General features: G+C 41.1%; 1 protein-coding gene across 4 annotated transcripts in view; it reads left to right on the plus strand.

Annotated features, from left to right (window-relative positions):
• The window catches only part of VAV3 (vav guanine nucleotide exchange factor 3), a 166,202-nt gene that overhangs the window by 26,031 nt on the left and 117,447 nt on the right, over positions 1-22,724 (plus strand). For 3 of the 4 annotated variants that reach the window (XM_068690042.1, XM_068690039.1, XM_068690040.1), the window contains exon 2: positions 4,068-4,184. In XM_068690042.1, coding sequence (XP_068546143.1) covers positions 4,125-4,184 — 60 coding nt within the window. In that variant the 5' untranslated portion in view covers positions 4,068-4,124. Of the gene's footprint in view, positions 1-2,367; positions 2,410-4,067; positions 4,185-22,724 lie in introns of those variants that run through there. The other variant, XM_068690041.1, reaches the window with a different exon arrangement.

The following is a 22,724-nucleotide window of genomic DNA, read 5'->3' on the forward strand; positions in this document are numbered from 1 at the left end:
CGTTACAGTAGCAAACAGCATGCTTTTTCTGTGGAACTAAGTATAATTTGGTTTGCCCACTCTTACCCAATTTAAGTTCTTACAAATACAGTACCAATTACATAAACTATATCTGTTGCTTTTTTTTTTCTGGGTGGTAGATTTTTTTTTGCAAACTTGTTCTTTGTTTCTTCAGTTCTATACATATTACCTTAATACCTCTTGCAAAATTAAATGCAGTGCAGAGCATACCAGAGGTCACTAAAACTCTGATCTGTTGCATTAAATAACACAAGGGCTTATCAAAGGAGTGGTAACATCTCAGCAGCCCTGACAATGACAACATCATCCGTTTGTAGAAGTGTAAGTACCTGTGTGGTGGCGCACCCAGGGTGCTTTAGAAATACCTTGAATAATCTGCACGCATTTTGAAAGGAATTTTTTTCTCCTTGTCATATTAAACATATCTCGTGGCAATTTCTCCAGCCTTGCTGCCAGATGAACATCCATTTCTGTGCAGGGGGCGGTGGGGTTGGCTGGAGTTATCCCCAATTTCCATCTGTTTGCAGGGTCCTGGCCATCCCTATGGATGGTGATTTTTGATGGTGCGTCTCTGTGTGTGCTCTCCTCTTGTGTTACACCTGAAGAAGAGACAGACGAGCTTTATTTTTCACTAGTGTATGTGTTTTGGGACTTGTGGCTTGAACCATCCTACTGTAATAATTTTGTTTAGCAATCCACATATTAAGATTCCTAGGTTGTGGTGTCCTAACATAGCAATGAACCCTTTGCAATGAACCCCTTTTTTAAAAAAACAAACAAACAAACAAAACTTTTTTTAAAAGTATGTTTTTAAGTTGCCTTCTACTGAAGAAGCACCAGTTCTTGAACTGAAAGACAACATTTCCTGTGGAGGAGACTTTCAGAGATGAGCGATGTCTAGCTCTCCTTGCATCTGTATGAGAACTGCTCGTCATGCCTTTGATCTCCCTGTGGTGTACCAAAGCATAATGTTTTTGTTTGAAAATGAAACACAAAAATGTAGTAGGTTTCCAAATATCCTGAGGACTATACATATAAGTGAGAGACTGCAGACTGATGCTGCCTTTCTCTTATTGCCAGTGAGAAGGGTTGTCTTCTGTAGAGCTTCCTCAGTTTTACGTGTGTGCACTTTTTTTAATTTGGAGGTTTCTTTTACTAATTTGCACTTCTTCATACAATAACCACAGTGATAAAAATCTTTGTTTTCATTGAGAAAATTGTTTCTGTAGATGATTACAATATAACATTCTGGAAAATTTTCTGAAAGCTTTCTGAATAGTATAATTAAGTGACTTTTGGAAAATATAAGTAGTATATAACATGCTTTGTAAATACTTTATTTTCTCATATGCTTTATTCAAAAATATGTGCATATAATATGAACATAGCTTTAGTCGTCTGAGGTGCATTCAGGTAGCTGCTGTGGTTAGCTTAATAGTTCAGAAATAAGCCTTTCATTTTCAGTTTTGCAAGAGCTAATTGATGGCTCATGAATCATGAGATGCTCAGCTAAACCCACTAAGGTTTCTTTGGACTAGCAGAGGTTGGTCTGTGTTGTCCGGAGGCCTGTTCTGGTAAAGGCACTGTTTGGCACGCTGTAATTGATGATGTGGTCCCACCCCAAGTGCAGGTAGGTTTGACAAACGCGTAGTCTGTGGTTTCTGGATCCTACAAGAAATGCAATGTAACTGCTGTGTTGTCTTGGGGTTATTGAATATTAGATTAAAATTATGTCAAGCCTGTTTAACATATGATACATGATAAATGCAATTTGCCACCTAATGAATTGGTGAGTATTGAATATAAGACAAAATGGGGGGGTGGGAGGAGGGCTGGAATCTTCTTTGGTTTTTCTGTTAGAACATACCTAAGGATTTCATTTCTTACTTGCAACATAGGTGCTTTAACATTGCCTAGCCTGCTGTTTTTAATGGAAAACTTTATTTCATGTAATTTGCTTTCCCATCTGTCTTCTGTTATAGCAGGCCTCTGTTAGGGAAACTTTGAGAAGTTTTGCAGGGTGGGAAGAGCATTTTGTTTGTGTGTACCTGCTGATGCGTTGAGCACTTAGCTACATTAAAAAGCCAAGTGCAGCTCCTGGAAATACCTGTGGTGGATCTAGGCCAGATTTCAGGCCCATGACAGCTCTAATCTTTCCCTTAACTTTAGGTTTTCTTTAGAGGTAAACAACTTAATGCAGCTGTGAGCTTTTTGTTGGGAAATGGCATTGCTAATGATCCTAAATTCAAAAATTTCTAGGTGTTAAAAAGGCAGCTGAGTGTTTTCAGTGAGGAGAGAAATCAGCAGCTGTGAGAACTTCACTGCAAGTAAATCAGTGTTTAGGCTGAATCAGTACTCTTCATGGAGCAACCTTGTAGCCTTTGGCTTGTAAGAATGATAATAATAACAAAAAGAAAAGGATCGCTGTTCCGTACTCATTCTCTGGCGCTTTCTGACAGGGCTAGGGTGGAAGGAGTGCGATGCCTTGTATCTGTTAGCAGGCTGTATCTCCTAACTGTGTAATTGTGACTTGAAAACTGTAATTCGTGTGAAACCAGGGGCTCTGGTGATACTGACTGAGCAATCTAGGCACGTTTCCTCAAATTTTGGCAGGTGTAACTCAGGCCAGTGTGACTGCAGCGTGCCGACTGGGCAGCCGTGGCCGCAGCCCAGCACCAGCTGCCTGGAGCAGGTGTGGGCCTGCGGACAGCGCTGAGGGGAGCCCGGGCCGAGGTCCCAGCTCTGGTGGCCCTTTAGGCCCTGTGTGGATGTCGTCAGTCTCACCAGGGCTCATCCTGCTTGTGTGGTGATGGCTTCTGTGGCGCTTTGTGGAGAGCTTGGCTGTCGCCTTGTCCTCAGCCCCTGGAGCTGTCCACTCTTCAGGTTTCTCCTGTTGATCGGTGCTTTTCCATGTATAATTTCTTAATCAGTCTGATCCACCAGGTGCCCTGCTTTTCCTGTACCTGGTGGGTTAGCTCTGTCTCAGAGGTGAATTCAGGCTCTCTGTTGCGTTGGTGTTTCGTTGTCCCAGGCTGAAGGCAAAGCAGTGACCCGTTTCGTCTGACTGAGCAGTCTGGGGACTGCTTTGCACTCCGGATGTGTATGGTTGTGACACTTGTTCTGTACTAATTCCAAAAATACTGTTTTTATGTAAACGATGTGAAGTCAGAACTTGCAGCAATGCTATGATCAGTCGTAATGTAAACAATCCACGTTCTTACACATCCACTACAATGTGGAGAGCTCCAGGAACTCTGCTCTAATACTGAGCTGCTCTATAGGTACCTACCAAATGCATATTCACAGCACAGTGCTGTGTTATTTGAACTGCCATTGCTTATAAATACTGTGTTTTGCTTTGTACTTTACTGCATAGAGGATCTGAAGGACTTGGCAATGACAGCTTTGTGGTGCTAATGCCCTTGTAAGCAGACAAAGGGGGAAACAGCCCTTGGTTCAGTACAGAAATCCAGGTGGTTTGAGGATATTACATTTCCAATAGATAAATTGTAGAGTACTTTCAACTGCAAATTTCATCTCCTCTTGTGGTCCACATGGAGAATATGTATTCATAAGGTCTTTACTAAATTTGTACGTGTGATCACTAGACATTCAAACTAGACTTTCACCTTAACAACTGAAGATACTTGATGTGTACGTAGAATAACTTATTTGTATGAATAGCTTTATTAAGGTACTCATATTTGAAACCCTGCAGTCTTACTTTCGTTCTATATTTTCTTGTCTGTCTAAAACTGAAAAGTAAGTCTGCTTTTAAAGTAACTTGTATCTAGTAGCATATTGGCATTTCTTTGTTTACGTAAAAAGAAAATTCTCCATTCAGAATTTGGTTAACACTTCTGAGTCTGAAGGGAATATCTGACTGAAGTATGAAGTTCATAGCATAGTGGAAGTGCTGACTTAAAACAAACCAAACTAAAAATAATTGAGTTCATGAGTTTTATAATATATTTGGGACCAAAGAGAGCATACACATTTCTGATTGATTCACTTAATACTTAGCATTTTTATTTTCTTTCCCCTAGTTTCTTTGCTTGAAGAACATAAGGACCTTCCTTTCAGCATGTTGTGAAATATTTGGGATGAAGAAAAGTGAGCTTTTTGAAGCATTCGATTTGTTTGATGTAAGAGACTTTGGAAAGGTAAGCATTCTTTTATCATTATATCCTGAGTGGCACCCATGTTCTGCTGCTTGAGGATGGAAGACCTTTTTGGTAGATGTGGGGCAGAAATTGTAACTAAGGGATGGGCGTTCACTGGGGGAAGAACCACAGTGGGGAAGAATTAAGAAAGCAGAGGAATTAAATTGAAATTGGAGGCTAATAAAGAGTAGAGGAAAATCCGTGGTGGAAATTTTTGAAGGTGTGAAAAGTAGAGAGAAATTAAACATGATTGAAAGATGCTGAGTTAAAAGTGGATGTGAAAAGTATGTGAAGATGACAAAATGTGGGTGAGCACTACGTGGTGAAATCACTTCTGATTTAAAAAAAAAAAAAAAAAAAAGGTGGAATCAAACCCTGGGCCTTTTCATTGTAAGACCATGTGATACACAGCATGTTTCTTCTGTCTCAAGCCCTTGAAATTCGTTCATGTATCTTCCCTTGCAATTTTGTTTGCTGCCAGTTGTTTTTTCAAGCTATTGGGTTTTCTAGCCCGCTGTAAAGCTCATGTACAGCTGTGGTAGGTTAATGTGCCTATTCTAATTTACACAGCCATAAGTATAGTCTTCTCTAAACCTGTCACTAGTTATTCTATATATATAAGATTTTTCCAGTATATTGTTCACAGCCTCCCACGTATCTGTTTGATCTGTCGTTGCCAGCATATGTTCAGTTCAACTTCGGTTTCTGCTTTTGAGTCATACAGTATCATTACCCTATTTCCACAGAAAAGGATCTAGAATTTAACTGAGGTAGTAGCAAAAATAGTTATTTATTCAAATTTGTTATATTTCAAGCGTTATTTCATTTTTTTTAAGGTATTGTACTTTCACTAACTTTTATGTGCTGCCCTTTTTGTAAGTAGATGCAGAGGTAAATCTGATCTAAGAGTGCTGGCATGAATCAGGGCTGCAGTGTGACTGAGTGTTTGACAAGGCTCAGTGAATAGTATTAACCCAAATATCCTTTTCTGAATCTTTTGTCAGGTTTTTGGTCCTTTTTCATTTTTTTTTTAAACAGATAAAGCTGGTAATCTCACTTGTTACTTCTGGATGTTGAATGTCTTTTGTCATAAATTATATTTAAAATAAAACATTTGTTAAAACGGTCTTTTTACAAATTTAGTACGTTTCTTATTTTAGAAAAAAAAATCCTTTTGTGCAAGTAGCAGAGGAAATAGCTGGTTTTGACTGTCTTTGTGCGGTATCAATGTTTTATTCAGGTATTTAGTAAACCAGATATCTTAACGTTTGCATCAAATCTTTGATGTGTATGCCTAATGTCTTTTATTATTGTAGTTTCTAATTCATTGATTGTTTTCATGTTTCCTGCTACAGGAATGTACCCAGCCTGTTTTTAAGCAGTCTGATTTTGAAGAAATATTTTACAGTACAAATTATTGCTGTATAATTGAATACAAGTAAACAAGTTCTGAATTAAGGCTGAATTTAGCCCAGCACAAATGTCTCTGACACTCTTTACTTGTAGTTGTAACAGAGTTTATTTTAGAACATGTTTTTATGTAAGTAGAATAAGTTGTTTAAAACAACAACAACAAAAAACAAGTCTTCCATCCAAGGTATTTACAATTTCCCATCCCAAAGTAAAATTAGATCCAGAGACTTGAAGTTGTTCTGCTTCTGTTGCCACAATACAGCTTAAATGGACTTAGTATTCCTGGTACTGTTAATTCAGTATTATGGGTGGTGATGTGCTTGCTTGCAAGCAGTGTTTTTTTTATAGTCTTGGCCTGTTCAGTGGCCATTGTCACCTTTCATGCAGAGCTGCCAGGTAAAACTGCAGCGACAAATTTGGAAGACATGGGTCTGTGGGATTCTTTAGCGAGATGAACTGTGTGTGAAGTAACAGCTGCTTGTGCAGAGGTGGAGATGACAAACTGAACAAGCCTGTGCAATCCTTCCAAAAGCTGTGCAGGGCACACCTCTGGGCGCATAATGGCTCTGCTGTTCAGCTGCTGGCATTACACGCTTGTGTGACTGCTTGCATGCAGGTGAAGGTTGCAGTGTGCAACAGGTCTGTTAATCTGTATTTTTTTACTAGCCTCTGCAATAGCATTATGCTGAGTGGGTTCTATAACTGAAGTTACATGTTTGCACAGTTAGCTTGAGAGCATTTGAAGTGGCATGGGATTTCATTTCTAATAAAGTACCTCTTTGGAAATTCTGATTTGCCATTGCTAGTGTTGAGAATAAGCAAACTTAATTTTCCAGTTGTTTTTTGCTTCTGAACTTTCCCCTTAATTATTATTTATTCCTGTGAATGACCGCTCAAATGTAGTCCTAAATCTCCAGCTTGCTTGAATTCGAATTGAATATTGTACGTATACAAAAGGCCAAAAAAGCAGCGCCCCAGATTCTTCCTGCTACTGCATGCAGCAGTAGAAACTTTGCTGTTTCTAAAAATAATTCTCCAAACTGCTCTCCCTAAATATGCCCAAAATATGAATGATTACAGGCAAAAACAAATAACATAGGAAGGCTTAGAAAGCCTCTGAGACACATGAGTTTCTCAGACTGTTGACCCAAATGGGTGTTGTTTGTGTGATTTCCACAGCCTTTGAAACATCTGAATACCCAGGGAGCCAGACAGGAGCTGTCTTGAGTTGTCAGAAGTTGGCAAGTACTTTTCAGTGCTGAGATGTAAATAAACTGTTGCTGAGGTGATGTGAAGCCTTACATAGTTAGTACTTTTAAAAGTTCCAGTTAAATTTAAGTAGTTTTTTTAAACCCAGACACCTGAGTTTGTGATCTTAGGATAAAATTCTGCTTTATGACAGATTTTAATGAGTAAGCACGCTAACGGGGGGAAGATGAGAAATGTGTCAACTGTAAATGAGCAATATGCTTTCAAGGAACTAAGATTGAAATGGAAAAAACATGCCCTAGTGATCAAAATCATCTGTTTTTGAAATATATTTGTCAATTTTTTTTTTAAACAGTGGAGCAAAACCCTGTGCCATGGTGGTAGTAGCTGTATGCTGTCCATATAGTTATAGGCCTCTTACCAGCCTTGGGAAACGCTGGTTACAAAATGTTTGATTATAATGGTGAAACTTATATTTAATAGCTCAGGGTAAATGAATTGCTTTCAGATATTACGTCAAAACATACAAAAATTTGACTCGAACTTTGTGCTCCGCTTTGGAGAGACTTTGATCTCTATGATTAGAGTGAAAGAAGGGTGTATGCAGTTATTTTTATGGAAAGTAGGGCTGAAGCTGAAGCAGCAGCATGTACAGAGTGAGGGACAGGTGAAGAAAGAGGGAAGCAGGCAATCCCACGAGTATGACTTCAGTGCGTAAGTGCTGTGTAAGTATTGGCATCAGCTGTTTCAGCTGTTAAAGGATGAGGGTTTTCTTCTGTTCCAAATCTAGCACAGAATTTCTGTTTTGTAGACTGACAACTTGAAAAAGAGAGGGGATACATCACACAGAAATAGGTTCTCAAACCATGCTTTCTGAGCATAAAACCCCCATGTTTTGCCTTCAGTTCTGCATTGTTCATCCGTTCCCACTCAGTCACCTTTCTTTCAGTAAATCTCATTGTTGCTGCGTTAAGTTCCTGACGGAGCATGAAATGCCCTCCCACGCATGCGGGGTGCCAGACAGTGTTTTCATTGCGAATTCCATGCTGGAGAGTCATTTTTCACTAGTACAGGGCTGTCAGGTTCTTCCTTTCTACCTGTGTGCCAGAATCAACAACTAAGGTTGGTGCCTGTTCTTTGGGCTCTGAGCCCTGCACGCCCCTCGAACAGTGTCTGTGCTGTTCAGTGTGCCGCAACAAATTGTTGCTATCCCTGATGTCTGAAGGAAATTTCAGACTCATGCGTTGCAGAAATGGGAATTGGGATTAGATTTGGAGCTTGCTGATGTCAATAGGCGCTCGCTGGGCTCAGGAGCAGTATTTGAAGTCCTGTGGGAAAAGGCTATCTGGATATTGTCAGAAAAACAACTTTGTTACTCTGCTTTTAAATAATCGAAGTGGTGTGCCTGTGCATGGTGTTCTGTATGATACAAGTGATCTCATATGAACATAACTTTGTTTTTAATTTTTGAATCCTGTCAGTAAAGAATAAATACACCTCATTTCAAAATTGGTTAAATAGCAGCAGTAGGGCACTGTAATAGATATCTAGAAATAATACGCAGTAATAATGATTTGAAAAAATCAACAGGATCAGATGTCAGCTCCAACCAATCAAACAAGTACCTAATTTTAAAAAGCATGTTTAAAAAGGATTTAAGATAGTATCTAGTGTAGCCAGCTCTCCAGTAATGCTTGAAAAGCATGTTTATTTAAAAGAAGAAACTGCTGTGAAAACACTGAATGCGTATAGTAAGGTCATGTAGTCTGTGATCATTTTCGTCACTCTGTTAGCGCAAAGGAAATCCGGGCAATGATGCAGCAGAAAGTCATGCTGAAGTTGAGGATCCTGGTGTGTTAGTATTCCCTCAGGTTTAACAGATTCCAGGAAGATCAGGCAGATGTGCATGAGATGCACACACCAAAATCAACACAACAAAGAACAACAGTTGTTATAACAACTTATGTACCTTTCCAGGAAGAGAGAAGAGGAAAAAACACTTGGGAAATTTTCAGTAAAACTGAGATATTTGAGATCAACTTCAGTTGTTTCGCATTTTAAGCTGTGAATTTACAGAGCAAGATAAAAGAGTAAAAATTTTCCAGAGTAAAATTTGAGAACTTCAACAAATAGTCAAAATAAAGCTGCAGAATGTTGGGAACGTGTCAAGGCATAGCGTATTTTTGTAAAGATACTAAAGCCTAGAGTGAGGAAGGAGAAAGGAGCTGGTAAAAATGCAATGGTCATTAAAACCAGAGGTTTGTATCTTTACTCTGAGATCCCAGTGGTAGAATTAAAAAAACAACAAAAACAAACAAAAAAAACCTGTAGTTGTTTGCCTAAGAAACCAGCTGTACAGTTGCTTTCAGGGGTAGCGTTTTAATGTGAGATGGATTGTTTTGGGATGAATGGCACTCAATAAACTCCTTCTTCGTTCTCCCACATTCTGAAGTACACCCTGAAACAGACAAAGATATAGTCAGGTTTCAGCTTTCTTCTCTACAGAATTGCCATGGACAAAACCAGTAAGAAAATACTACCTGTTTTGTAAAACTGATGAAATGTTTGGCATATATGGAAAGCCTTAGTTGTTAGGTCCTATTCCTGTTTGTATAGATTTACGTAAAGGTCGAGCACTCAGTAGCCTCCCTAAAAGCCTCCCTTAAAATAACAAAAAAAACCTTTCAGCCCCAAAGAACATAAATCATACTTTTGGGATAAGTGGTGAGTGGAGAGAATCAATAGGATGAATGATGTTGTAGCTTGTCAACAACCTTATTGAAAAGTCCTTGAAAAATTTTAGAAATGCATTGCCATGGTGTGGCAGTGCAAACAATTACAAACACTAGATAAATTCTGTGTTTTGGTCAGGAATAATGACTACTGCATTGTTTATTCCCACACGGCTCATACAACTTGCTAGGCATGAAATGTCAAGAACTCTAAAACTGTTAGCATGAGCTTATAGCTTCTATATGAGTGTATACATTTAAGTGTGAATATTTCAGGATTATGCTCTTGAATGGTCTTGCGGCAGAATACAAGTGGACAGCTGTCTTCCCAAATGAGCTTTTATAAGTTTCTTATGTTTGTCATAACTTTTTCGAGCCGTAATATTTGCTTCCAGTTGATGAAAATGATAATGGTAATCTTTGTTTTTGACCACATCACAAAGTGTTAAAAGTACCACAAGTATGTGATTAATGAAAAATTCTCATCTAGGGAGTGCTCAAATTTTTTTGCAAGTATCAGAAGACATCAAGTCTTTATTTAGTGTAGACTTCATTATATTTTTCAGCAAACATGAGAGGGCTTGGGAAAGTCAAGATTAATGAGCAACTGCTGATATGAAAAAATGAGTTTGTGAGCACATCTCCCTGTTGCTATGATGATCTTATCCGAACAATATGTGGATCCAAATGTTACGTGCAATGTTATTCACATATCCAGCAGATGTTGGACTTGCAGCATTGAATTCTGGTAGCATGCCTTCCTCTGAGGTGGAAGAAGACAATTGGAGCTTGAGTAGGTTTGATAGTGTTTAAGATGTGTGAGAAGACTTATTTATTCATAGAAATATTTTAGCTTCCAGATTTAGTCCAGATGGACTTGAAAGAGTCTTTTGTACATCTTGTTTTCTTAGAGAGTGACATTGTTCACCCTCTAAGAAGGATAGGAAACATTTTGTTTGTTTGCCTTTCCCTCTTTTGCAAAGCCTGGAAAGCGTGGCAGTTTTCTGCAACTAGAGCAAAGCAAATGGAAAAGGGATAGGAAAAGACAAGTTGAAGTACCGTTTGTATAAGCTGTTCCATCCCGTCTCATGTTTGCAGTTGAGTTAATTTCTAGGAGAATCTCTCTCCCATTTTGACCTAGATTCTTCCATTTGTTGTCTAGGTTCTCCGCTTGCGCCTCTTACTGCTCTGGGATCTTCATATTCAAATTATGTAAATATAAAATTGTAACGACCCTAGAAACAGATAGAATAGGGTTATTGCGGTTACCTGGGAATGTTGATCATTCTGCTGTTATTTCCAGTTACGCCACGAAATGGCCTTGACATCAAATTAAAAACCCTGTTGCAAATGTTTGAATTTCAGATCATGTTAAGATGGAAGAGGGGTTTGCCGCTGAACATGAAAAGGCTTGGACCTTGACTTTGTGATTTTATGTTTGTCATCAGTGGGGCAAATTAAATGTTCAAATTGGACACTGATGTAAGACACTGTTTTAAACCTAAAGGATTTGCCATTTTTAATATTTTTAATCAATGATTCCCTGCCTCTTCTGAGCTGTGGCATGTTTGCTGTCAGTTGATATTCCTTGTGTTTGCTTGTAGGTGTTAATTTGGAGTCCGAGTGCCATCACTGTGTAATAAAGGAGATGTTCCATTTGATGTCCAGATTTGTCTTTTTTTCTTCTTTAGTACCTTGTTCGTTCTGTTTATATTTTGGGAGTGATGAAAGGGAGAAAGAACTTGATATGGCTCCCTCAGTGCTGAGGGATTCTGTCTGTTGCACATCGGCCTTTTATTTCCCTACTCAGGAATTGGGAAACCCCATTGTAGTCATTTATTCTAGTTTCCTAGGTAATTCCCCCCAGCCTCTGTAGGGAAGACTTGATCTGTCAGAGCTATGAGATTTAAGACTTACAGCGAAGTCACATTAACATTTGTGGTAAAAATTAATGTTTTACCATTAACATTAATTGCTACCAAAACTACCTGGATGTTTTTCTATTTTAATTTCTTTTACCTTGTGGTAGTCTCGGGCTGGGCTTTGCATTGAGTTCAGGATTTGTTTTCTGAGTTGGGTATGTTTACTGTGCTATTTCAGATCTAAATCTGTGTTCATTTATACACTTTTTTCCATCTAACTAGGTTCTGACATGGTTTACTGCACACCCTTTTTAGATCTTGAGACAAGGCTTGTGCCATAGCACGTCATGTTCAGGCTTCGCTTCACCTCCTCTTGAGATTTGCATTAATATTTCTAGACATCTTTGAGTGGCTTGGATTACGCTTTGCTTGCTTGTAACAGCCATGTTAAAGTCAAATGTTTCATTAGTCCACATGGACTCAAGTGTAGTCTATTTGCACAGTTGGGTGGGTTGTTTGGAGCACTTGGTTGTTCTTGTATCTGAAGTAGTGAGCCACTATTACTATTAGATGCTGGTAAAAGATGAAGCAACCGAACAGTTTTGGTTATGGTATCTAAATAAGGCGGTTAGGGACAAGCATGTGTGCTTGCCTGCTGCACTCAAAGTATCTCCAGGATTTTAGGTAACGGCAGGCTGTATGAGGTGCCTTAGTGTTGATGCACTTCAGCAGGCTTAATCCTTATGTAAAAAGTTCTGTTATTATTGATATGTGCTGCTACTTTCTTTTGGCTTTAATGAATGTATATTCATGATTTACTTATGCTGTTTTTATTGTAGCGGTGCATTCAGCTCTTTAACATATCATTTATCACTTCTCATGTTGTCTGGGCCTTATGTTCCCTCCTGGTGTTAATACACCTGTATTTACCCAATTTTCTTCTGCTAGTGTTTTCTAGCTGTGGATCTATCTGGATCAACCCATTTGATGTATTTTAGATCTACCTGACTTCTTGAGAAGATTTTAATACAGGTTGTAGAAGAGAATACGAGAGATTAAAAAGTCTGTTTAAATAAGCTTTGCAAGGTTAAGTTCAAGATACTGTAGGATGCATATTCAAAAGTAATACTAAATTGGGCATCTTCTTAAAGACAGGAAGTGATTTTGCGTAGGACTTGCATAAGAAAGCATTCAGTTTGTTACTGTTGCATCCTTGAAGAGTTCTGATTACAACACTTGGCTTAATTACTGTGATACTGGTCAATTGTTCTTCCTAATGTACTGTTCCTTTGTGCCTAGCCTTTTGTCTGAGTGAGAGATTTAAGAGCAGCACTGGGGATTACCTAGAGCACCTTTTGCACTACTGTCGTCCTTTTTTTGTGTTTCTTACAGCTTAACTTGAATCTTAGCTGACTTCATCTCAATAAAAGTTAAAGCTTGAGGGAAAGCAGCAGAAACAAACAGAAGGTTATTCAGAAGTGAGCAACTTGGAGTAGTTACCAGTCCCTGTGCTGCTTGCCAAAATGTCCTGGTTGTATGCATAAATGATAACAGTTCAATTAAACTGGTATGTTGTCTATGCGTGGATTTAAAAGAACAAAGATGATGCTTTTCTTGCTGCATTCCACTGTAAAAAACAAACAAAAAAGGGTAATAAAGTATATTTTTCTCCTCTTATTTCTCCTTGGAATGATTTAAAATAGCTAAACTTTTTCTTTTACTGAAAGATGTCCTGGCCTCTGGATCTACATGTGTGTTTAAAAAATGTTTTTGAAGAGCATCTGTGCTAAATCTTCACCAGAGATATTTGGGCCATGGTCTTGGTCACTACCTGAGTGGCAGAAATTATAAGCTAGAGTGAAAGTGAAATGCTGGCCTCGACCATCTGCAGTGCAGCGTTGGGGTTTCCTTTGAAGAGTTAGTCAAGCAAGTGCAAGCGTTCTCCGAGCTGAAGCACGGATGCCGTGGTGGGACCAAACACAGAGAAGGCAGTGTGTGTGGGGTAGCAGAGTGGGTTTCTGCTCCCTCTGTGGGAGCCCCCCTTCTCTGTAGATGCTCATCTCCTCCCCTGCACTCTATCTCTTCCGATAGTTTGTAGTTGGTAGGTTTATTATCACAGAATCACAGAATTGAAGGGGTTGGATGTAAAGTAGAAGTGTATTCCAGTGTTCAGTCCCAAATGATAGCCTGTTTTCAAAGATGATAGTATTTGTTTCTTTGTGAGTATTAAAACTTCAATGCTTGTTTGGCCTGAAGGATGCTCTGCTAGTCATATTGGTTGTAGTTTCATTCACTGCTTTTTCTGTACAGTTTCAAGAGAAAGTGAAACCTGTAGTGAATGGCTTGCAGCCGGAAACACTGTTTCATAAAAAGGAAATAGGTGTGAGTTAATGAGAAATGCTTACAAAATGCATCAGAGGGCTCTTACTTAATATGTTGGTGACGGGACTAGGGAGGTGTTGGATTAAAAATTGTTCTGTTTTTCATTCTGACAGTAATGGTTGTGAATTAATGTCTGATGTGTGGTGTTCTGTGCCTTTGGAAAGCACCACTAATGCTTGAAGTAGTTTGGAAACGGAAATGTCCGAGTATACAAGTGTATTTATGAACTTAAAAGTACTTTATTTGCTGTAGTTGATTGGGATCATAACGACTACCTTGCTGTGAAAAGTATTAAGTCTTCCTGTGCAAAACATGAGGTGTACTTAGGGAGATGGTGTGCCTGGCACCATCTGTCCCTCCTTGGTGATCAGATCAGTGGAAGGGGCCTCGTGGTTCTTGCAGAAGTTGATAGAGGTTTCAGAGGGAGATTTTTCAAAATGGCTGATTTTGGAGCTGAGAAAGTAAAGGATGTGGAATAGCTGCTGGGCCTGTGTTGGCCAGCAAGGTGCTGCCACTTGTTCTGCGCAGTGCTGTGAGGCCCTAACGCGGCTGGGTGGCAGAGGCAGGAGGAGGTGGCTTGGGAGCTGAGCCTCGGCTGCTCAGGAGGTGGTGAGCGCCTGGGAGCAGCCCCGGCCTCGCTGCAGCGGGGCTCTTCTCCCTGTCAGCCCCAGGCCCAACAGCGATCCTGCTGCTGCCTTGGAAAACCTCTGCTGGGCCCCTGCCCCTCCGGAGGCCCAGCCGTGTTGTGCCAGTACCCGAGGGGTGAGCTGTGGGCTGGGGAAGCATCTGGCTCGTGGTGCTGCAGGGCTGGCGGGCTCGTCGCTGCCACCACCACAGGGTTTGTCTGCAGGCTGAGTGAGCTGGAGCTGTGGCTGCCTCTACTGTGGTGAGGAGGTGGTTTGGGACTTGGATTTTGGGTCCTAAGTGTTTGTAACCATATCCTGGTAGTACTTTAGCAATGAGGAACAGCAGGAGAGGGAAGGGGGCACCTCTGAGGGGAGTGGAAAAAAGTAAAAGGCTGCTGAGACAGAGAGACCAGGGTGATAGTACCTCGGAGACGATAAAAGTTATTGAGTCTTATGCAGAAGCTATGGCTGTGTGTTCAGACAGAAATGATAAATTTAAGTACTTGATATTCCAGCATGATTCACGAGGTTTATCTGGACAGGTTCCACTGAGCAGGCTGCTTGCAACTTTCAGGGCTTTCTGCGTGAGGTATCTAAGGTGAAACACAAGTGATTGAAAAATGGGCATGCCATTTCCAAAATAACCATTCGGTAGCAAATTATTCATCATAACATTTTTGCACTGAGTGTATTTGTTGATCAACTTAAGAACCTGTTTAAAAACTGTTGTGGAAAGCAACAGCAGCTAAGTGGAAAGTGACATTACAGAAGAAATTAGAAGTACTGCTAACAAATTAAATGATTCACTGCAGCTCGTGCTAACTCTGCAAGTGAATCAGTTCCTGAATTTCACCTTATTGTTTAGAAGTGTAATTTGCTGACATAAGTCTTAAGATCTGTCTTTAAAGAGCCTTTGATATGAAGTAGCAACATGGGCACGTTGTATAAATGTGCTGCCATGCAGAGGTAGCTGACAGAAGCATATCTGAGTTTTTGGAATGTGCTATTCCAGGCATGTTTTATGTATAACTGTTAATCTTGGAAATAAAGTAAAATAAAATTCCTGAATTAAACAGAGTTACTTACAGGTCTGGATATATCTTTAACTGAAAGCCATTTTGTTCAATGGACACATCAAGGACACTTGGCAGAATTACACAGCAAAGCCAGCTGAGGGTTAGTGCTCATGAATATATCCCATTCTCCACAATTCTACTTCATGGTTAATTTAAAATGCTGAAAGGCGCAGAGTGCTTCTGAGTTTGAACTGATTTGTGCCAAAATACATCGGTGGTGTCGTGCAAGCAGCATGATGTGTGTTTCCTGCAGCTAATTGATAGGAGCTGAGTAATTCAGTGCACTCTGTAATCCACTTTTTACCAAAATATGTAAATGGCTTTTGAGGGAGGATTTACTGCCTGTGCCCTTGCAGGGAGTAGAGGGAAAATGGGAATGTAGGTCAGCGGTGGCTGGGGGCAGGGAGTTTTCCCATTTCCCATTCAGCCTTCGCTGGGGTAAGCTGTTGTCCAAAACTCACGGTGTGGTTTCAAGTGTGGAGCAGAGATGCTGCTGATTTCACAGTGACTCACTGGCCTTCTGTAGCTTTTTCCTTCATGTTGCTAGGTCGATAGAGAATAGTCTTCCTGTGGCTGGTACGGGGTACCTCCACGTGATACCGCAAGTCGCAGTACCCACTGTGTTGGGCTGTGTTTGCCAGCTCCGGATGTGCTGTAAGGTGATGAGATATCATGGAACAAGCACACCGGGGTGCTTAGCTGACATGTCTAAAGCTGTATTTTGAGAAGGGCCTCTCTCTCCAGAGGAGAGGGAGGGGTGTTAAATGCCTGCGCCGTGCGGGGCAAGGGGGTGTCAGGGTGGGCAAGCAGGGATGATGCAGGGAAAGACCTCCCTAGTGTTTCTCTTCCGATGTGTCCCTTTCCTTTGTGGACTAAACAAAGCCAACTGTGCCAGCAGAGCCTTGGGTACATGCTGAGAATAAGCATCCCCTGCAGCTGCTGCACTGAGGGTGCCTTGGGGCTGGCTCCTGGCCTGGGGAAGGCGGCCAGCAGGCAACATCACCAGCTCCTTGCACAGCGTGGTTCCCGAGGATTAGTTGGGCGCAGCGTGGCATAAGGGAAGGAAATAATGCCACGCTTGTGGCAGTCACACTCGAAACAGCTGGCTCTATGTACTGTCTGAATTTTAGTGCTGTCAAAGTCCTGGTTGTAGTTGGCATGTTGTGTAATGATCCCCTGGAATGAACTCCTGCCTTCAAAAGCTGTCCCTTCAAAAGCAGCGAGTTAAGGAATTAGACCAACTTCTTCATGTTTATATATTTTATCTGCAGCTTTTCCTTGAAACTTCCCTGTCTTGGGTAGGTAATGATTATGAAATCCTGTAGCTGTTAGAAATGGCCAGCTTTGTCAAGGAATTAGCTGTGCGTGTGCATCTTGAGAGTGCTTTCTTTTGCATTTAAGATACTTACTTGGCTCTTGTGGCTTCTCATGATTTTAAATAATCTCCTTGTCACCACCAGTGCAAAATATATGCATGTGTACATACATACCTATATATACACACCATCTTTTGAGACTCAAGCACTTACCCTTTATTAAAATTTATACTAAATACTGTTGGCTGACAGAATTCTGAATTTATTTTTGAGGCTGTGTTTTAATGTGTTGTGATTTTTTTTTTCCCGGGGGAAATATCCCTTAAAATCTTTCAGCTAGCAAAAAAAGGTTATCTTGAGCACCCAACTTAGTGGATGGATGCAGCTGCTCTGCTTGATTTGTGGGGGAAACGAGTCAAGGAAGCAAACTTCATTATGAGTCTTGAAGTATCAGCTTGGTAGAGTTAATGAAAGCTCTTAAACCACCTCATTAGAAATGTCAGCATGCTATTTTCCAAGTGGTGAGGTCTGTTTTTTGTTTATGCTAACTCGGAGGCTGAACGTAGTCTTGAAGAGAGATGATGGTTTTGCTCAGTTGCATATTTTGTGGCTGAAAACGTTAAAATCATGATTGTGCCTTAAAAACAGGTTTTTACTGTCCAAATTAGTAGGAACTTTGCTTTGGTGGAGGAAGATGAAGTTTTGGCAGGGAGTCCATGGTACCTCACCTGGTGAATGCAGAAGTGGGTGCCTGTGGTGCAGCACCTGCAGCTGGGTATTTTAAAAGAAATAGAAGATTATTTTTTTTTTTTTTGGAATGCAGGAAAGACATACCTAGCAAGCATTAGGTAATATCCAAAACTCAGTGAAAGAGCTCAAATACTAGGAACATAAGCATAACGTGCACTTTTATTAGGTAAGTTTTACAAAGTAATTCACATTTACATTTTTTTTTTTTGATGGAGATTTGCCACCCACAGGTGGGTGGCATAAATTCAGAATCTGTAGAAACCACAACCAGACTGCTTCTAATGCATACAAGGGCAAGATTTATTAATTAGATTAACTAGCAGTTCATCAGTGCAAGCATGCTGATGCTGGATGCCAAATTAAGTGGGAGTGCATGAGAACCTTTCTATTCAAATTGCAGAACTTCTGCAGATTTCCTTATGTCTATTTCAGCTGTGGAAGTGTTTTTTCTCTCTAGTCAGCATAGTCCACCTGTGCCTGTAGCAGTCTCCTAAACCTTAGGAGAAGGTGCTGCTTACCAACTTCATGTTAACAAAGAAATAATGGTACCAAAATAGCAGTGCCCCCCACCGTGGCACTGGTTCAGAAATAAAGGATAAAATCTTTTGATGCTCTCCTGTTTATAGCTTCACTGTGGATATGCTGGGACTAGTTGGTTTTGAAGTCCTACAGACACTTTATCCCTCCAAATTAAGAGGAGGAGAGCTGGCCCGTCTCCTTCCTCCATGCGGGGCTCTTAACACTGTCTTGTGTTCTTGTTGCCCTAGCCTTACCCCTAATGAGCACAGCCCGTGTGACTCTTTCTACTTAATTATACTCTCATCACATTTTTAAACTCATTTTCCCTGTTTAGTTACTGTTGGATCTTGATCATTGCCCTGTCTCCTTTGCCTTCATGCTTAGCCCCTTTCTCATCTCTTTGCTTTGAAGTCTGCTGTAGTCCTTCTCCCTGAAGTGCTTTTTGGGCCTTTCTTGTTTCTGCATTTCAGGTTTGTTTCGGCAGTCTCATTTTGTCTCTTGCTTTTGGCCAGGAGACTGGTCGTGTTATGCCTGTGTTCATTTTAATACATCTCCAAATTTTTCTGCCTACCAGATAAGTCCTCACTACTCGTAAGAGAATTATATATAACTATTGGAAATCCTGCACTTCAGCTTTCTCTCCTGTTGGACGTTTGCTAGAACCTGTGTATCATGCTGTCTTCTCTCACTTTGTTCACGTAAAAAGGAATTTTCAAGTGTGGTTTTGCTTGCTTCCTCTCGCATCTGATTCAGAGTCTGTTTTATATGTTGGCTGGCAGGTAAATGAAGACCCGTGGTCTTTGCTGTCTGACACCAGCAAGCCTCTGAAAAGGAAAGAATTCTTAGCACTGATGTTCTGATAAAGTTTTATTTCCTCCCTCTTAGCTGAGGGGGACGATGACACTAGCCCTCTCCAAGGTGAAGAAGTAACTTACAACTTGGAGACTAACACATCGTTTAAAAAAGTTCTTTAAAATTTGCAAGCAGTAAAATAAGCTTTCATTTATTTGGAGTGATTGATTCACAAGATGCTTTGACTGAGTAAATCGTGTAAAAGTGATGTAAATCCTGTAAAACTGATTGAGAGAATACTGAATCTGGGAGGATGGCAGAGCTTTCTTTTTCTAGTCAGCTCACTGCCACAAACAGGACTGAAATCTGCTGGGGCTCAGCGCAGAAAGCAAGGCGTGTGTCACAAGGCAGTAAGGGGTACCAGGGTAGCGGAGCTTCTTAGGAGCCCTGACTAGAAACGCCAGAAGCTGATTAAGATCTTTCCAGAGGAAATACCGTGTAGAAACAGCAAGTCTTGTGCCAGGGCACGGCTGCGGGCTGAAGGGAGAGCACGGGGTGAGGCAGGAGGTGGAGGCCGGGCCTCTGTGGTGCTGCTGCTTGAGGGCCTGTTGGCGGGGCAGGCGCCATGGAGCCGGCGGCCTGTGCGGTGTGTGAGGGAAAAAGGCACACAAAGGGGTGGGATAAAGGAGGCTGCCACGCAGTTACTGATGGCCCAACTTCTGTGAAGTCTGGTTGTGGTGGTGCTAGTCCTCCTTTTGCATGTGGGAGGCCGCAGCCTGGCTGTTCTGCCCTGCTGAACCCCAAATCCTCCCGCTTGGTGCACGGCTCCTCCTGCTGCTGGGGGAGGCAGGGGGTGCACCGGGTCTGTGGGCCACTGACCAGGGACTGAGCAGTTACAAGTCTCTGCTTATCTCAGGGGGGAAAAAGGACTATCTAGGATGATGTTGCTTGCTCGTTTGTGCAGAAGATGGTTTGGTTAGCTTCCAGGAGGATGCTGATACATTGCTTTAATTCTTTTGTTGGGGCTTCTGTACCTGATCTCATATACAGACACTGGGAGACACCTTCAGCTCCTACTGCTGAGGTAGACGTAGCACGTGGAAGTAAGCCAGCTGGGAATGCTCTGCATGTTCCTGGCTAAGAAGAAAAAAAAAAAAAGTGAATCCCATTTAGGAGAGTGAATAAAGTTAGTAAGCTTTCTTTCTCCTTAAAAGTACTTTATCCAAGCAGCGTAAAGCATCTTTCATGACTGCCAGAGTAATAACCTAAAACATTTTCATTTTCAAAGTGCTTTCCCTGAAATGGTAAGCGATGATGAATTCTGAAGCTGGTTTAGAGAAGGCAGGTGTTCCCATAAACATCTGAAAGTACTGCTTTCACCGCTTTGGAGTAATGTAAACCTCTGTGGAAGTCAAGCTGCTGGCTATGCTAAATCATGAGATTCTTTTTTGAAACACTTCCATTCCTCTAACATGAGGAAAAAATTACACTGATTAATAGATAGACAGTAGACAAAGCCACTCAATTTACTGTAGGAACACTAGGCCTTGCTCTGCTATTTGCACGCATGTTGAAAACAATTTGACACAGTGAAATTTGGTTGTTCCCATAGGTATAGTATCTGACTTGTTTTTCCTTTGATGCATGTTTACAAGTGCAGACCTCTGGACATCGAGGGGAATTGAGCTATAAATTTGTCTTGTTAGCTAAAATGTTAAAAGCAAGGTCTGCGTTTTCCCAATGTTATGACTTGGTACAGTTGTATCAGAGCTGCCTGGCTGATACAAAAGAATTGGTCTGACAGTGTGCCACAGACCTCATGATGGCTTTAAATTGATCCATGTTAGTTCACTTGGCAGATGAAATCCTTACGGGAAAAATCTTGCCGTGAAGCTTGTAATATCCAGCAGAGCCTTGGGCTGGGCAGGCAGCAGATCCCACTGGCAGCCCCAGCCTCGCCTGCTCTGTTGGTGTGTCAGCTGTGGTAGTTGAAGGCTGCCCGAGGAGTCTCTCTGGGACTGTCACAGACAGTGGGCAAAGTGTCTCAGCGCCCAAACATCCCCTGACAGATTCACCTTGCATTGCAGTAGCCTGGCCTATGGTGTGCGTAATACTCCATTTGACTGAGAACTGCCTACAGCAAGAAACGAACAATGTTAATACAGCTAACGAAGATTCACAGGATGTGCATACATCCTGATAATTTTGTCCCTTTTTGTGGAAAACATGCAGCGTCTTTTTTGAAACAAGTTACGGTTGAGGGAACTATGATTTTTTGTTCTCATTTTATATCGTTTGCTTTTCAGGTTTGGTTTCAGTTTTCTCATCCTGTTTTCTAGTTTTTGAGATGACATTTTTGTCATCTTAAACCCTGTCAGAGGCTGGCAACATGACTTTTTCTAAAATGAGATTGCCGCATTTCCCTCACCTCACCCTCCCTCCTTTGACTTTCTTACTTGCTGTTGTTGACATCTCTCATCTTTCCAAAAATCTAGCTCTTGCCAAGCTCTCTGACTTGACTGCTGTCTGAGGATTACTTTTCGCACATCTGCCTCAGATGAATATTGCTCTATTTCAATGTTTTTGATGCTGTCTCATCCCTGAAGCTGTTATTTTTGGTCTATGTGTAACAAGGGAATTCGTGTTGTTGGAAATGGCTGTGAGTGGTATAATTAGTGCTTGCCAAGTAAAAAGGGAAATATATGGAAAGACATACTTTTAAGAAGCATATTGTGATCAACATGGGGTAAAACTGTAAGTGCTAGTGTTTAACAGCTTCTTTGAGATCTTGGCAGAGACTGTTTGTCTCTGGCATCCATGAGCCTGTGTACCTTTTGACTGACTGTTGTTTGTTCTCCAATTTTTTCATATGAAATCGAATAAGGGAGAAGCATAAGTCAAGTTAGGTTGCTGCTGGACGGACACAGACTATAACTTCAAAATGTTTGCTCCCAACCTGAGCTTGTAGTGAAGTCTGAGTTTTGCTGCTGGTGTGAAGAAAGGCTTAGATACTTGAAAGTTTTCTTTCCCCAGGGCAGTTGTCCCATAAAAATCTAAGCTTTTTTCTGTGAACATTGCCTCTCAATGAGACCATTGTACATCTGACAATGCTGCTATTAGAATGTTAAACGCTTGTTAACACATAAGGTTTTTATTTCATATTACATGCTAGACAAATCCAGGGTGCTTAAATAAGGCTATTGATTGCAATATGTTTTCCAGCTCTGTCTCCCAGAAATGACTTTGTGCATTGACCACAGAAGATGTGGTACCTTTACGTCCATAAGGCATGGCCACTTGCATTAGCTTATTCTTGTCTAGGACAGAGAACAGTTTCTAAAATTAGTCGTGGTGTGTTACCCGTGTGCACCTACTTGCCTTGCAGTTAATTTTGCATTAATTCCCTCTTAGACTTCCCTGCTGAGGAGGTGTTACTCAGTCCCCCTGCAGTCACTGGGTACTGTACTTGCTGTGGGTGCTTTGTATTGGACTGAAATTCCCAATTCATTTGAAGCATTTCCCTGAACTCCTGGGTGCTGCTCATGGTTGCCACACATGGGGGTAGGACTGAAGTTGACCTTAGATGAAGCTTTATAACCTGCTGCCAACCCAGGATATGTTCAGCCCTGTTCCCTTTCACAACAGCTCTTACGTGCAATTTCACGTAAAATATTTGGAAGTGCCTATAAACACGAGAGTAGAAGTGAGCTATAGCCCTCTGTGCTCTAATAGGCAGGATTAATGGCAGCAGTCACTGCCTCTGCTTCGCTCCTTTCCCTCTGCCATGCTGGCGTACCTGTCAGAGTGGCTGAGGTGGGAAACAAGGTAAGAGCTCATCTGCCCTTCAGAATTGGGTTTTAAGA

This window comes from Anas acuta, chromosome 8 (genome assembly GCF_963932015.1).
Source record: "Anas acuta chromosome 8, bAnaAcu1.1, whole genome shotgun sequence".
In the NCBI taxonomy this organism is placed as follows: domain Eukaryota; kingdom Metazoa; phylum Chordata; class Aves; order Anseriformes; family Anatidae; genus Anas; species Anas acuta.